The sequence below is a fragment of the Rattus norvegicus genome, chromosome 17, assembly GCF_021556685.1.
Source record: "Rattus norvegicus strain SHRSP/BbbUtx chromosome 17, alternate assembly SHRSP_T2T, whole genome shotgun sequence".
In the NCBI taxonomy this organism is placed as follows: Eukaryota; Metazoa; Chordata; class Mammalia; order Rodentia; family Muridae; genus Rattus; species Rattus norvegicus.
In genome coordinates this window covers 15,391,647-15,408,733 of record NC_141550.1, presented here as the reverse complement: position 1 = coordinate 15,408,733, position 17,087 = coordinate 15,391,647, and the positions used below count along the sequence as shown (strand labels likewise).

The 17,087-nt window shown below is 54.9% G+C and overlaps 1 protein-coding gene across 3 annotated transcripts; it reads left to right on the top strand.

Annotated features, from left to right (window-relative positions):
• Positions 1-1,993: 1,993 nt before the first annotated feature.
• Ninj1 (ninjurin 1) lies at positions 1,994-10,836 on the top strand. Of its 3 annotated transcripts, none has more exons than XM_087589821.1 (4): positions 1,994-2,316; positions 8,186-8,414; positions 9,504-9,667; positions 10,188-10,836. In XM_087589821.1, exons 2-3 carry the CDS (start codon positions 8,261-8,263, stop codon positions 9,656-9,658), a joined length of 309 nt encoding a protein of 102 aa, XP_087445947.1. In that variant the 5' UTR covers positions 1,994-2,316; positions 8,186-8,260; the 3' UTR covers positions 9,659-9,667; positions 10,188-10,836.
• Positions 10,837-17,087: the final 6,251 nt, after the last annotated feature.

The window sequence follows — 17,087 nt, the reverse complement described above, 5'->3', positions numbered from 1 at the left end:
CGCATCAATGCATGTGTAGAAGAAGTTGTTGGGGGTTGGGGATTTAGCTCAGTGGTAGAGCGCTTGCCTAGCAAGCGCAAGGCCTTGGGTTTGGTCCCCAGCTCTGAGAAAAAAAACAAACAAACAAAAAAAGAAAAACAAAGAAGTTGTTGGATCCCTTGGAACTGGAGTGTTTGTGACTCCTCCAATGTGGTGCTGGGAATCACACTCAGTCCTCTGCAAGAACAAGAGTTCGTCGCTGCTGAAGCATTTCTCCAGTCCTCCTTACCCCTTAGCCCTGTTCTTAAGAAGCATGGCGCCGGGGGTTGGGGATTTAGCTCAGTGGTAGAGCGCTTGCCTAGGAAGCGCAAGGCCCTGGGTTCAATCCCCAGCTCCGAAAAAAAGAACCAAAAAAAAAAAAAAAAAAAAAAAAAAAAGAAGAAGCATGGCGCCAGATTTCACAAAGCGCTGCCCTCTCTATCTCTCATTGTGTCTGAATGTCCATCTGCTCCATCTGTCTGGTTCCAGCCTGTAGTCCCTGCTACAGGACCTGGCATACAGACAACCTCGGGTACCATTTCTCCCTGTCTTCCTTCTAAATAAGTGTCTTTGCTATTCTATTTTATGTAGGTGGGTGTTTTGCCTGCATGTATGTCTGGTACCCACAGAAGCCAGAGGAGAATGTCAGTTCCCTTGACACTAGAATCAAAGATGGTGGTAAGCTGCCCCATGGGTAACAGCCAGTGTTCTTAACTATTAAGCCATCTGTTCAGCCCAGGTATCTTTTGTTTTGTTTTGTTTTGTTTTGTTTGTTTTTGAGACAGGGTTTCTCTATGTAGCCCCGGCTGTCCTGGAACTTGCAGTGTAACCCCGGCCTCGAACTCAGAGAGATACATCTGTCTCTATCTCCGAGTGCTGGGATTAAAGGCCTGTGCCACCGCCTCTACCTCCAGGGTACCCCCATTTCTTAACCTCTAATCCTCTTCCTTCTGGGAGGGGGACAGAGGGTCAACAGGTTCACTTGGCTTTTATCGAACTCCAGCCTTATGCTAAGACACACCAAGCTAGCAAGAAGGTGCACAGAAAGGTGAACCACTTGGTCACAGAACGGTACTTTCGGGCCCCAGCTAGTAATCTCCCTAAGAGTCCCATGATCCGCTTACTCCTTCTGAGACTCTAGGAAACACCAGCAGAGAACGCTCAAATGTGGTGTGGCACTCCTGAGGTCAGGCAAAGCCTGGGGCCTGAGAGTGAGGTCAAGGTCAGGAGGAAGAAGGAACAGTAGCTCGCCTTTACTCCTGTATCGCCCGGGAGCTCTCAAGACATGGTACTGGGACACAAAGGTCCACTGGGCCAAGGACTGCAGTAGCCGACCAACACCTCATACCCTTGGAGCCTGGGCTATGATGTCAGCTCCTCCTGGACACTAAAGCTGTTACATTAGCAATCCCCTCTGCTTCTCTCAGGTCTCTAGTCTGTGCAGGAGGCGATCCCACACACCTTTCTCTAGTCTCCAGTCAGAACAGCTGAGGGCCCTAGAGTGGAAAGCCTACGGTAATGTTAACACCCTTTTCCTGCGTTGAGTTACCCTGAAGGGATTTATAGCCTCAGGGCGTGTCCTCTCCAAGGGGGAAAAATCTTCACCACTGGGAAACATGCGGCTCGCCCTTGGCATCACTTTTAAAAAGATTTAGCACTCACGTTCAAAGTTTAGAGCCCCCCCACCCCCCGCTTGATCAATGACTTTGAGACAGGGTCCCTGGGGACCTCCAATGTCATCGCGAGGACAGGCGCCGGGCTACTTGCCCTAGCCATCGTGAAGGAGCCTGAGAATTGGGGACATCAAGGCCAGAGAAGTGTTATCCTGACCAGGCGATTCCAGCAGCCGGCGTCTAGGCCCGGGCCCGCCCCGGGTGGAGGCGGAGTCCGGGGGCGGCTGAGCGCGGGGGGCGTGTCGGGGCGGGCTGGGGGCGGGCACACAGCCGTAGCCCGTGGCGGAGGCGCGGGCGCGCTCAGGCCCTGTGCTGGGCGGCCCGGGCGGCCGCACCATGGATCCCGGCACCGAGGAGTACGAGCTCAACGGCGACCTGCGCCCTGGCTCTCCCGGTTCCCCCGACGCCTCGGTAAGCACTGCCTGCCTGGGCTGCTGTGTGACCTTGGCCGGCGCCGCCCTCTCTGGGCCCTCCTCGGCCGCGGGCACCTGTGGGCATCGGGCCCGGTAACGCGCGGCGTCTTCCCTGCTTGGTGGTGGTGATGGCTGTTGCTTCCAGGCAAAGTCGTGCTTGACCTGTCCCGAGCGCAAGTGGTGGTCCCACAGGTCTGGGGCCAGCACAGCAGGTAGGCAGAGGCGCCGGGCGGTCTAGCTTGCTGCCGTCGCCCCGCTGTGCAGAGCCTGTGTCTGGCTGGCACCACTCCTCGGGTGGAGAAGGCTGGCATCCCGCTCTCCGGGACTCTCCTAACCTCCCACGCCACCCTCCAACTTCCAGCGCCTCCGGGCTGTCTCCTCCTGCGTGCCCTGGGGTGGGCGGGAGAGGAGTCACCGCCTCCTGGTTGGAGGCCAGCATCAGGCAGACAGCTACGTCACCACACGGTGACCACACGGTCGCCAGCTGTAGCGGTGGGGGAAACCCGAGGTTGTGTCCCTGCTGTGGTCACCTGCCTATGAAGAACAGAACACCACCCTCTCAGTCTAGGACTGTAAGGACCTGCTTGCCCTGTGTTTGCTCTGCCTAGCCTGTCAAGGCCACAGCGGTGGTCGGATGCCTATGTTGAGGAATCATCCTTCCTGACCCCTCACCTCATAGTCTACCTCCAGGGCAGGGCCTGAGCATGCTAGGGCCCAGCCTTCACTTGTATCACCCTACATGGCCCTCTGGCCCTCTGTGACATGTTGACTTTGGACATTCCTTCTATTTCCGACCCCCCCCCCCACGCCAGGGATGGGGGTGGGGAATTGCACCAGGCTGGGATTTTTCCACAAGTCTCTGCGGTGCAAAATAGACCAGAACAGTGACTTTCTGCCCAGGTTCATATAGTGGGAACTGGGCTGTTCGGGGAGGAGGGACCAGAGAGGTGGGAGCACAAACGTCTGTCCCGGGATGAGAAGAGAATACAGGACAGAGCCTTGGGACCCGTTCAGGTGTGCCAGCTGAGACCTTGGGTCTGCCAAAACACTCTGGAAGTAGTGGACAAGGGACATCCGTCCGGACTGAGTTCCTCTTGGGAGCCCATCATCTGTCTGAACCTTTTGTATGTGGGTCTAAAATGAAGAACCAGTGATCTCTCTGCCTTTAAGGACCAGGGATACAAATCAGGAACAGGAGGGCCAGTGGTTTAGAAGCTGATTTGAAGAGGAACTGGCTGTCTGACCAGTGGCCTTGCTCTTCAGTACGTGTCTGTTCAGCTCGGCAGACAGCTGGGTGAGCCGTGCCTCCCCAGGGAATTCTGAGCACAGACAGGGGAGAGATTGGGTTGGATAGATCAGGGGTCTTGGGTCTGGGAACAAGGAGAGAGAGATATACCTCCACCATTCCTAGGACCAGCCAGGAGGGAGAATGAAATCAACTATACTGGCTTCTCAAGGGCATGCAGGGTTGCTGGCCTGCTGTGGTGGTTGGTAGGGAGCATAGGGGTCAGGGAAGGCTCCCCATGTGGTGGAGTCGTTTACATTGGCTTACTGGAGGGGCAGATCTGGCCCTCTAGGGTGAACGGAAGAGCACCTAGGCAGAGGAAACAGTACAAGTGGACACCAGAAGCTGGATTACTGAGAAGATACAGGGTTGGGTGGGAGGTTTTTGCCTAGAGTCACTGGGGACAGGATGGTTCTCTGAGGTGTGGCTAACCGTGAAGGCTCAATGCCCGGCCCCCCTTCTCCAACCTCAGGATCCTACCTCCCACTTTCTAAGGCAGGTCATGCCAGCATTCTGTGCCTCAGTTTATCATCTGTGAAGTGGCCTAGTGTGTGCTTCTGCTAAGTAAAAGCTGTGTAGCTTCACTGTGCTTGAGGCACAGTGAAGTGTACAGTGGTGGAGTTAGCTATGGAGACACTCTCCATGGTAGTTGAGCCCCAGTAGAGCCACCCTGGTTAGTTCCTGTCAAGTACAACACCGGGGAATCGCTACTCGTGCCCCTCCAGGTGCTAGGTGCCCCAGAGCTAATTACCTAAAGGCCCTGTTCATGTTTACAGCCCAATTCGGTTTTTGTGAGTTCGCTCGCTTTTACCTGGCAGCAGAGAAACAGTGAATGCCAGTTTAATGTGTAAATGCCATGACGCTGGGGACATTGGAGGAGGGAGGTGGCTGAGCTAGACCTAGGCCATAACCCTGTGATGCCCACCCTGCTTTCTTGCTCCTCACAGAACGCAGGGAGCTATGGCCATATCTCAGGTCTCCAGGTCATGGCATGATGTCCTGCACACTGGCCTTCCTTCTTTCTGCCTGGCCTCAGCTGCTGGAAAGAAGCTTCCTATTTTCCTCCTTTCTGCTTGCCTGGCAGATCCTGGGACAGTCGGGATCTTAGCCAAGTTCTAAAAGCCACCCTAGTGGGTCACTCCTGGTCAGTTCTGACCCACAGGAAGTGAGTCTGCCCAGCCCGTGGCCCAGCTGCTGTGGGGACCCCGCCTCCCATGCTTCCTGCTGTCTCACTGGGGTTTCCTGCCGGGAATATATGTGTGAAATCAGGAGAAACTTCAGTCCTTCTTCTTGGGTTCCCAGGGCATGGGCAATGCAGGTGGGGGCATAGAAGACGGTACGGGAGGCTTTCTGCTGGGTCCAGCTCAGGGGTGGGCGTGCAGCTGCTGCACCCATACCACATTAACCCCCCCTGTCTACTGGTGTTTGACAGAGCCTCCGAGCAGTCCAGGCTGGGTCATCCAGGATTTATTTGGACTTGGACCTCTGGGTCACCTAGGACGACGGCATTTTGGCTAATGGAAGACCCGTGCCTGGCTTGGCCTTTCTTTCCTGTATCTGTCTTCATTCGTACGCCGGTGTTGCTCAGTGGCTAAGGTTAAGCCGCTGGGGAGAGCCAGACATTGAGAATAAAGGAACAGTCAGGCCCCGCCACTTGATGTAGGGTGTTCCCACCGGTCAGAGTCTCCAGGCCCCGCCTTGTAAAGTCCCCTGTGTCTTCCCATCTTTCTCCTGATAAGTGTTCACCTTGACGGCCATTGGTGTGATGAGACTGGGAATGACAGGGTGTGTTCATGAAGGATGGCGCACCCTGCTCTGTGGGTCAAGCTAATGGGCACAGATTCCCCACTGTGCTATGACTAAGCCAGCCCCTTGGGTACCCACTCTCCTCCCACCTCAGCCAAGGACAGTCCAGAGGGCCTAAGCCATATGACAAGGCCCTCACACACGCAGCCCCCTGTATGGGCTGACTAACCCACAATGGTCCTTCCTGGGTTTTAGAAGAAAATGGCCCTCTTCACACCAGTTCCCAGCTAACTGCTGAAGTTTCAGGGAATTCCCGCCTAACCTGGTATATATTAACCAGTGTGTCCTCTCCCTGACCTTGCCCAGGTCACTGGCACAGGCCTGAAAGGGTTTCCTAGCATGATCAGGCAGCTAGTTAGGCCCACAGGGCTCCCTGATCTGTGGTCGGGTGGCCCAGGCAGCCTTGGATCCATCCTACTGTGCATCCCGGGAGAAGCCTGTGGGGTAGTCACCAGCATGGCTCAGGCTCAGACCCTGGAGGAATCCTGCAAAGCCCCCTGAGCCCCCGTCTCCTGATCCCTAGTAGAGCAGTATCTCTTTTTATTCAGTTTCAGACAAGTTCCCCAGAGGGCAACCCCAGATACAGAGGTGGGGAGACCAGCAGCGCGTGGGGACGTGATCCAGGCTGTGGGGAGGTAGAGTTTAACACCATTCAATAGCCTGCTTTGCCTTTGGGCCTGTCCCTCAGCCTGAGGCCCCTGTCACCATCTTACAGGGTAAAAGGTAAGCAGGTGGCTGATGGTCATAGCCTCTGTGGGTCCCAAGGGCTCTGAGCCACCTCAGGGTGTTAATTCCACAAGCTCTGTGACTTAGCAAGACAGTGAGGCTAAGCAAAGCTAGCTGTCCTGAACTAGTCAGAGTGCCCCTGAGATCTCCGTCCTCAGTCTGCTGCCAGGGCTCTGAACCCCAAAGCATAGCATCCACTGTAGCCTGGCCCCTGTTTGCTGTGTGGCTTTGGGAGGAGCTTACAGTATGGAGAGCCTTAGTTTGTTCATTGAACGAGCCCAGCGGGGGGCACAGGCCTTTGTGACTAAGAGTGCTGAGAGCAGTGGATGAGGGTAGGGACATGAGGTAGTTCATTCATGTTGCCGTTCCTTGTGACCGTGTGGTCAGGAAACCTTTACATGGTTCAGAATCAAAAGACATTCTTCTTTCTGCCCAGTGGCCAGCGAGCTCAGCCTTGTTGCTTCACCCATTGCCGTCCGCTGCAACTCCAACTGACCTACCAAAAGTTCCACTTTCCGTGTTCGTATATGCATACATGCGTACAGCCTGGCTCTCTGTATGTGCTGATGTGTCACATGTATGTGTTGTGTGACACATGGGCATGCATACCCGGTACTTTGAACAAATATGCATATTCATGTGCACCCACACGCATGTAAACGTCTACAATACATACAACTGCATGTACGCGTGAAATTATATAAAAATGCTCAAACACACACACACACACACACACACACACACACACACACGTGCTCTCAAGTAAGAATTTCGACCCAAGTGAGCTTGCCATTCAAAGTGCCACTTACTCGGACAGCTGGTAGTTTGTATGTTCTAGCTCAGGTTCAGGTAGCAGAGCCCGCCCGTGCCTCCCACTACCCCACACCGCCTTCCTTCTTGAATGCACAACTTCAGAAGAAATTTCAGGTTAATGATACACACTCTGTCCAAGAGAAGGCCTCCACTCGGGCAGTTCAGTGGCACCAGCTTTAGGCTTTCTGGCCCATAGAAAGTAGTCACGTGACTGCGGCGGACACCTGCCGCACCACCTCCAGTCCCTGCATCTTTCATGAGTCTAGAAACAGGATCTTTCAGGGTGGCCCCAGGTGGCTGGCTGCCAACAGTAGGCCCTGGCCACCTCTTTCCGCTCCATGCCCACTCCTTGGAGGCTACAGTGCAGGCCTCGATGGTTCAGGGCACCAGTAGACAAAGGCCTAAGCTTAGGTTTGGTGAGATTTTCCTAGGTTGCTGAGAAGGGGCCCTGACCAGGGCAGCTTGAGAGAGCCGACTGGGTCGGTGGAAAGAGGAAGCCAGCCATTTAAAGGTACCTTAGAATGAAGTAGGCCAGCCAGAGAGGTGGACAAGAGAGGGCCAGGTCTTACCCGGGGAATCAAGGGTGGTGTCCTGGAAGCAGGGGCCTCCAGGGAGAACCTCGGGTGTCTGGAAGGGGAAACCCGTGAGTAGAGAAAGCTCTATAGGGCCCCTTGTGATTGGCCATGCAAGAGAGGTGGGGGTGACCTGGGAAATGGCCCCTGGGGAGAGGTAGTGGCTGAATCTAGCTCTAAGAGAAGAGAGGATGCCACCAAGGGGTGCCTACCCTTAAAGAACCCCAGAACTATATCTCATCACTATGAGGAATCAGGAGACCCACATCCTGTTCTACCGCATGTGGGATGGCAGTGCATCTATGGAGCACCTGCTGTGTGCCCTTAGTGCCACATAGGCATGAGTAGCTATGGATAAACAAGGTGACCAAACCATCCTGTAACCAAAGGTGGTGTCCGTGTGTGGGGTCTCACTGAGCAGGGTAAGGCTGAGGCTGGGAGGTGAACCAAGGCGGGATTGACCAGCTTTTGGGCTCAGCCCAGGAAGGGTTAGTTCAAGCCAGGCCAGTTTATGCAGGGGCCTGTCTATTCCCACCTCATTTCTCTTCCAGGCAAGCACCTAGACCCTGGGGGAGGGACTCCAAGGGCTGTAGGCAAGGAAGAGTGCCTGTTGCACGGGATAGGGAGAGTCACGGGCTTTCTTGCTGGAGACCAGTGTGTGTGTAGGCTGAGGTTGGTGTTCTGGTTTCCTTCTCTATGAATCCTTACTCCAGGAAGTTTCCTTAGAGTAATGATTATGTGCCAGGGTTGGGGCAACAGAAGCCCTACCTGGAGGCCTTGACAACTCCCTACAGCCCCCGGGAGGGTCAGAAGCCTGTCCTGTACCTCTCCAGAGAGCCTCGGGTTGACCCTGTTCTGCTGACCACCTTGTTCCCACAGCCACCCCGCTGGGGTTTGAGGAACCGGCCCATCAATGTAAACCATTACGCCAACAAGAAGAGCGCCGCGGAGAGCATGCTGGACATCGCACTGCTCATGGCCAACGCGTCGCAGCTCAAGGCCGTGGTGGAGCAGGGCAATGAGTTCGCCTTCTTCGTGCCCCTCGTGGTGCTCATCTCCATCTCTCTCGTGCTGCAGATCGGAGTGGGCGTGCTGCTCATCTTCCTGGGTAGGACCCACGGCTGCTTGCATGGCCCCGGGATGGGTAGGGAGATGCGTGGGGGTGGGGGGAGCGGTGGTTCCACCTCAGACACTTGGCCCTCAGGGAGCCAGGTTATGGTCCAAGCAGTGGCTCCCCACATCTGACCCTGCTCTTTGGAAGCAGAGTGAGGTTAGGGTTCTCAGGGTCTGGGAGGTGGGGTAGTGCAAAGGAAGGGGGAATCGGGTACCTGCTTCCTTAGATCCCTGTGGCTCCCTGCCACAAGATAGCTTCTGCCAGGCAGTCCTCCCTGCCCAGATCAGCTCAGGCCTGACCCTGCTGCCTGTGTCCAGAAACCAAGAGCAGCTGAGTTATACAGGAAACAAGGAAGAGACCCTTACCTAGAAATCAAAGAGAAGACTTTGGGTTGAGAGGCGGGAATGCAGGGAGGGAGGTGTAATGTCTTAGGAGGTGAGGAGGGGATCCTGGGGCAGGAGGTAAGGAGGGCATCTGGAATGGAGAATGAAGAGTTAGGGGTTCTGGATATAAGATGACTCCAGACCCAGAAGATGGCCTTGAACCTGGGCCAACTCTTCTTTCTGGTTCTGAGTGAAAAATCCAAAATGTAGAGTGTGGTCACTAATTCCCAAACTTAGCCACGATCGTCCCCTCAGCAGATGACCCACAGGTGACCATAGGCACGGATGGATAGCTGATAGGACATGGGGTTTCCAGGGCAGCTTTGGTGCCCGTCCAGAGCAGAAGGTGTCATCAGGAAGGGCGAGGTCCCACGTTTACTTTCTGGGAATGCGACCTTGGACTCAGGAGGGAAGTTCTCGGATCTCCCCGTCTGTATCTGTGCAATGGGTGTGGTGGCAGACTAAGGTAGATTGGAGGGTATGCAAAGCAAGCCCCATGGAGAGTTCTTTTCCTCGTGGAGAAAGTGGCGGATATAAAAAGGAGGGACCTCCATGTCTGATGTTAGCCATGTAGGCAGGTTTCAGTGGGGAACAAAGCCCTAATTACGGCCAAGAGCCCTGTTCTCGTCATTCAACACTCCCTAGACACTTTGACCCAGGCTCAGCTCCCCTGAGCAGCATCTGCCCCTCTCACCCACAGTCAAGTATGACCTCAACAACCCAGCCAAGCACGCCAAGCTGGACTTCCTTAACAACCTGGCCACGGGGCTGGTTTTCATCATCGTGGTGGTCAACATCTTCATTACGGCCTTTGGAGTCCAGAAGCCTGTCATGGACGTGGCACCCCGGCAGTAGGATGCCCAGGTGAGTCAGCGGGGGAGGCTGAGACCTGCTGCCGCCACTGCCATGGGTAGGTGTGGTGGGTTCTGAGCTAGCTATCCCTCCTCTGTGGCATGACCAGGCCACTGAAAGCAGTTCTTGACGGCCCCTGAGTGTGTAGGTCATCTGGCCAGGAAGAGGGTACCAGGGCCTGTGGGAACATAGTCCTGTCCTCCTGACCTCTCTTCATGGGTGTCTCCAGAGGCTTCAAGTTCTTGCTGACTGCATGGTCTGCTGCTATGATATCTGGAGTAATGGGGTTTGCTAGGCGAGTGGCCATGGTCACTACTGACTGGCTCTCATCACCATTGTGGGTCCTGACAGAGACCCAGGAACACTGTATTCAGTGTTGAAAGACCTGCAGCACCTGGTTCATGGAGGACAGATCCTTACACCCAAGGCCACGTAAGCCTGATGCTCGAGCAAGATCTCCTCACCTTTCCAGGTGGGGCACTGCTGGCTGACCTAGCAGCACTCCCACCTGCCTCTCTTTTCATCCTTCCAGAGACCTTGAAGGTATCTGACCTGCAGCCCAGCTGTCCAGACCCCTGCAACTGCTGTATCCCCAAGGCATCCCTCTCCTGTTCACAGCCCAAGGTGGCCTCCGCTGGACCATGGTCAAGGATGGACTTCCGTCCACCTGTGACTGCTGCGTGGGCGGCCACCCGAGGCGTGTGGGAACTGGATGCAAAGCCATGAAGATCAGAACTGGACAGTTCCACCGAAACCCACGCCCAGAGGATGATCACTGCCCGCCCAAGGACATGCAGGAAATCCATGATTGGACTCGATGAGGGGCCAGAACTGATCTCTGTCTCAGGACATTCCAGAAGGACCAGGATATGCCCCTCCCTTTGCTGATACACCAGTGACCCTACTTCTCATGGAGCCTGCACAGGTCACCCTGGAGACTGCTGCCTTTGTTGTTTCCTGACCCAGGGACCTTGGACAGTCATCAGTACCTGCTGGCTCCAGCCTCAGTGCCTGGGCTTGGCAGTGTCTCTTGGCATCGAGAGGCAGCCATGCCTGTGGGGGCTGCAGGTCATCCTGGTACCTTCTACCAGTAGTGACTTGGGAAGAGCCCCAGCCCCCAACCCAGGGGCTCAGGCCCCAATTTTCTAATCAGGAATGACAATAAAGCTTATGTGCTTCCCTGCTGGGTTCCATGTGCCACCCTCTACGCTTGGGACACCACCCTCCACTCCCAGACAGTCCCTCCCTGCAGGGGCATCAGTACAGTCAACCATACTTGGTTGAACTCTCAGGAGTAGGTTTTGAGACAGATGTTGGGATCTGAGGCTCAACAGCCTTTTTACAGCAAATGCACAGGGACGTTTCAAGAGGGGCTGGCAAGGCGGCTCAGTGGTAAAGCGCTCACTGCACAAGCATGAGGGCTCGAGTTTGAATCCCCAGCACCCATGTGAAAATCCAGGTGCGGTGGCATGTGCTGGGGTGGGAGGTGAGGTGGCAGGGGGAGTCCTAGTGTTCCCTGGCCGGCCAGCTAGGGAGCCCCAGCTTCAGTAAGCTCTGGCCTCAAAAGCTGAGATGGAGAGCGGTAGAAGATAATGCCCAACTTTGACCTCCGGCCTCTGCCAGACACACACTACCATGAGTATATATTACGCACACATGTTGCCAGAGTAGTTCACTCCCTCGCACAGTGAACGTCTTAGCAGGCGTGTTATCTGCTGACTGGGAGCCTGCACTGCTGATCTCCTCAGGATGTAGGAGGAATACGAGTACCTGGGCTCCAACTGCTACGTGATCAGAAATTGGAGTCTGCCACTCTCTTGAGTACAAAGCCTGAAAGACACTGTAACTCTCTTCACTTAAAACTGCCAAGGGTTTGCAGGCCGAGGGCTCGAAAAAGCCTTGGCCGGCCTTCCCAGAGCTGCGTGTCAGCCTGATGCACTCAGTGACAGTGTATGCTGCAGACCTCAGTCCCATGCCCAGGGCCTGTGTTACTGTAGAAAACATGGCAAAGCCCTACTTAGGACTCCACATGCCCCTTCTAGGCTCTCCATGTTCAGGAGCTGTCCCGCAGGCCTGCTCTAGGGAAATGGGTCATCTGGAACCTGGAGTTGCAGGACTGGAGGGCAGCATGCACCATGTCTGCCCAAAGCATTTGTTAGCTGGTGTCTTTGAGTTATCTCTGGCTGTCCTTTACCAGTGAAAGACAGCTGTGTGAACCTGGGAACAGCCATGTTCTCGTCTTTAGTTACCGGCTATGGCCTGGGTGGGATCACGAATGTGTTCTTTGCCCACTGGCTCTCAATGTTTGATGCCGGCCCACCTTGGGCTGACACTTAGACATCTGCAAAATGGCATTCAGCACTGCCCGTGGCCAGCGGTGACCCTCTCCCTCACCTAAGAGAAGCTGGCTCCCAGCACCCCTCTCCTCTGCTCTTCTTCCCTCTGTACCTCCCAGCCCCAGCCCTTTATCTACCCAGGTTTCTTCACATTGGCCCTGTGCTCTGAGGTATAAGACCCACCCATCCCTGATCCCTTCCAGCCAGAGGACTGATTGAGCCCAGAACTCTCTAAGCATCCTTCCCAAGGCCTAGAGTGAGGGACCAGGACTTCGTTCCTCAAAACCCTAACTCCCTATCTATCCCTCACTCATGAGCAGTAAGGCCCTCTATGATCTGAGGCCCTAAGACACCACAGAAGCCCCCTCCCCTAACCTGGTACCCAAGCGATGGATGAGAGAAAACACCTGTGGGAGAAACGGTCCAATCCCTTTAAAATACCCGGGAAAGCCATGATGCGTGCCCGTAATTCCACACAGGAAGCAGAAGCAGAGAGGTCAGAAGATCAAGGTGATCCTCAGCTACCCAGTAAGTCTGAGGTTATCTTTGGCCACAGGAAACCCTGTCGTTAAGAGAGTTCCAGGGGGAAAGCTGAGTGCAGGGGTACACACGTCTGCAGTCCCAGCTACTCAAGAAGCTGAGGCAAGAGGACTGATTGAGCCCAGAACCCATAAACTCAAAACTGGGGCACACTACGGAAGGGGCTGGGTGCAAAGGGTCTGAAAAAGAGCCCGAGAGTCTAGCATCCTGTGCAAATGGCCTGGGTCTGACCAGACCTGGCTTGGGGCCATACCTCCTGGCACTGCGCCCCTGCTGTGTCCCCCAGCACGGGCTGGCCAGCAGCCACCTGCATGCCTGGACTCAGCTGCCGGATGTTGGCCAACACATGGCTTAGTTCCTTATTCATCAAAAGAGGAAACCCCAGATGGGACTAGAGGGGCTCTGAAGTGGCTTCACTGAGGCCAGCCTGTCATCCTGATTACCTCGGAGTGAGCATGTAGCTTTCTCCACCAGGGACCTGTGCTCAGACCTGACTTTGATGGGGCATTTGCCACCCCTGGTGAGATGAGGACCCCCCCATGGCCTGACCTCTCGGGGTGTGTGTGTGTGTCCCTGTCCCCCAATACCCATCACCTGTGGATGCGTCCCTGTTCTCTCAGCCCTGTCCTCTATGACTCCCCCACACTCAGAGACCCATGCCACCTGCCCCCACCAGCACTTAGCCTGATGCAAGGCCAGCACTTAGCCTGATGCAAGGCCAGCACTGATATGCAGAGAATGAGAGTTATACCTGTTGCGTCTCCTGAGGGCCAGGGGTCTCTGCTGGAGCTGGGAGTAATGGGTATACCCAGTTCTCTGCCTCTCTGTCTCTGTCTGTCTCTGTCTCTCTGTCTCTCTGTGTCTCTGTGTCTCTGTCTCTTTCTCTCTCTGTGTCTCTGTGTCTCTGTGTCTCTGTGTCTCTGTGTCTCTGTCTCTCTCTGTGTCTGTCTCTGTGTGTGTGTGTGTGTGTGTGTGTGTGTGAGAGAGAGAGAGAGAGAGAGAGAGAGAGAGAGAGAGAGAGAGCCAACAGCAGGCATCCAATTCTGTCTCCACCTCCCCAGCAATGGAACTGCAGGCACACACTGTCATGCCAGGCATTTTCTGGAGGTGCTGGGGATCAGGTCCTCATGTTTGCACAGCTGAGCATCTCCCCAGCTCCCTTGCTTCTCTTGGGGATGAGCTCTGGTCTGGCCCAGCCCTCCACTCACCACTGTCCCGTTCAGCCTGTGGCAAACACTGGCCATGTCTGAGCATTACGGATTTTATAGGATGTCCCTGTAGCATTTCTGGCCTCACCACCTGTCCTTCGAGAGCCGATGTGGGCAGGGGGCTGGGCTGGTGGAGGGCCTATTCTGTTGTGCTGATGTGATCCTGGATACTTGGGTGACAGGTGTTCCCTTCTCCCCGCACCTGTCACTCAGCCTACCCCCTCATCAGTTCTCCACATGCCCTCTCCTCCCTCCTGATTTCATTGGGGGATAACTCCATTTCCCATCTTTCATTACTTTCTGTTGTTCTTTCCCAGATACTTTGTTCCTTCTCAGACACTTAATTTTGGGAAAACATTGACTCCAGTGCCACTAATCTGGAAGGGGCTCCAGGAGGGACCCCAGCTGTTGCTCTCTGTACCCTAGCTCACTGCCCTCTGCCACTACCCACTCTCCGGCCAGAGTAATCCCTCCCTCACACCCATGGCACCTGCCAGGTCAACTGCAAAATGGGACATGAGGATCCTTGAAACACAACCTCCCTCATCCCCCTGTGCCCTGGGTTCTCAGCAAGATAGTAGCAGGATCTTGATTTATTGTCAGATTAAAACTGACAAGAGGCTGGTCACGGTGGCAAACATCCTTAATCCCAGTGCTTAAGAGGCAAAGACACGCAGATCTCTGTGAGTTCAAGGCCAGCCTGGTCTACAGAGACCTTGCCTCAAAATTCAAAAACAAGCAAACAAAAAACCGAGTTGTGGGGAGCGCCTATAGTGGTTTAATCAGTGCCTCTCCAAGTTACGCCGTGCCATGCACACTCCCCTGTTGTTTAAACCGGGTCCTCATTCTCGCACTCACTGCATAGAGGAGAGACAGAGAACTGAGCAGATGGAGCAGAGCAGTGTCCCTTGGTTCTCCATCTCCCTGAGCACCTTTAGGCGCCAAAGTCAATAGACAGTTCAGGTCCACTTGTCCCAGATCCTCATCTGAACGAGGGTACATGCCCAGCACCCACCAGAGAGAGCCGTGGTCGGGGGCTGATTGAGCTTATGGCTAGAGGACCTTGGCAGGGTCCCTCGAGCCATCTGCAAAGGGAAGGTGGCCCAGCCTGCCCATGCTGACCCAGCAGTAACTGGAAAAATGACACCACACAAGAGCAGAGTCAGAACACCCCCAAATCATCAGCTTGGGTTGTGCAAGATGCAGATGCGTTTCTGGGCTCCGCCCTCGTGTGCCCTCTGTCCCCACTGACCTGTGTGCTTGCTAACCACTCCACCGCACTCTATTCATTCTACTCCAGAACCCCCTCGAACTCCTTGTGTTGGGAGGGCTTCTCCATTCTGCACTACCCCCCCCCCAATCCTCTTGTCTTCTGGGAACACTGCCCCCAAGAGCAGACACCATTTTCACTTGAGTGTCCAAGACAGTCTCAAGGAGTCAGGGACATCTTACCCAGGACCAGAAGGCTTTGTGGAGGACAGACGACAAGGGTTGCCCACAGAGGGAATGGCTTATTGGAACCTCTAGCACTGCGGTGTGCTGACACGAGACCCCAGCCGTCCTGTTTTACAAGGGGCATCAGTGAGCAAGCGGCCAGGGGGTGCCCCTTGCTTCTTGTGGACTTAAGTCATTCTAGGTCACAAGCACCATGTGACAAGATGGCTGGAAGGGAGGGCAGGGTCTGATGGAGATACTGAGGTCCAGGCAGGGAGTTCCTTTACTGTCACCTCCACAGGATTCAGCTTAAAGGAAAAGTCCTGTGGAGAACCAGCCCAGCAGCAAGCAGCCGTTAACGTCCAGGATGTTGAAAGCCTCAGTCACAGGCTTTGAGTCCAGCTATGGAATGTGTCTGGGACACTCTTGGAGGGGCATCAGGGGACAGCCTATGTCCAGGGATTGACAGGCTAAGAGCCTCAGGGTAGGAGGAGAAAGTCAGCAATCCTGGGAGGCTACATTAGGGTAATGCCCTCCTGAACAGCCCAGCGGACCAGGGCTCACAGGTCTTTGGGGCATCTCAAGGAAGGGCATATGCGGTGGTGTCAAATGGGGACCAGACCAAGGACCTTCCCAGCCACCATCCTAGGCATCCCCAGCCTTTGGGTGACAGAAGGGGCCACCTGAGACCCTTTTTCATGTTCTGGGGCCAAGTTGAGCCTGTCCACACGTGTCACTTCCACCAGGTGTCTTTACTGGGTCATGTATCGGGTAACACTCCAACAAAGTGGTCAGTTCGCACAACACTCTGTGCCCAAGGTTCTTTAGTGCACACAAGTAGGTGCCGAGAGAGACGAGAGAGAGAGAGAGAGAGAGAGAGAGAGAGAGAGAGAGAGAGAGAGAGAGAGAGAGAGAGAGAGAGAGAGAGAGAGAGAGAGAGACCCCGCCTCCCTTCACCTTTGCCTGCAGTTGGCCAATGGCGCAGAATGGAGCATGCGCACTATACATTCAGGGCACCAGCCTAAGGGCCTGGGTCAGCCGCTAGGCAGAGAGGTAACCAGAATCCTCTCCTTGTGTTTGCTGCTCCCACGTGCTCTATGAGCCCACGATTTGAGTGGAATCCCTCCCTGGGGGTCCAATACCATGCCCACCACTTCTCACGTTTGGGTCATCTCAGTTTTGAGCCTGCCCTGGTACTTTCCAAGCCCTAGCACGTGTGACTCCGGAAACTTGGTAGAAAACAGACTCATGATGACTCCGCAAGTTGACGATGTTGTGTTTCCTCAAAAAAGGCTGGTGTGGAGGAACTGGTGGGGTAAACACTCAAGAACAAACTCTCCAGGCATCCTGACCCGAGCCTTACAGACACCCTGACCCAAACCCATCAGGTGTCCTGACGCATATTCTGTGTCTGGTGCCTTTTATGTGTGAGTTTGCGTGCGAGTGGACCCGTGTATCTGCACACATGGCATACATGTGAGTGAACGTGTACATGCACACAGCATGAGCATGTATGTACATCCAGAGTACTGTGCACACATGTGTAACTTTGTAAGTGTGCCACTGCACAAGAGGACTACTTTCTAAGCCAAACTGACCGTCTCCGGTAATTTGGCTGGGCCTGCTGACAAAAGATCACACAGCTGGGCTTGTTGACTGACTTTCCTCATGGAAGGAAGGGGTAGGAGAGGTCACTGTACCCTCCCCTGAGTATAGAGCCGCCCCTCCCAACCAGATGTATGCAATTCTCCCTAATTGCACGTGGTCACAGGATGGAGGAAAGGAGCTTGAGTCCCTACTTGATAGGGAAGTTCTAAAGGAAGGAGGAACTGTCTACATGTCCATGGGGGAGTCACCCATGCCCGGGTACAGACCTTCTCCCAGTGTCTCCTTCTTCAGAAAAAGGGGCAGCCC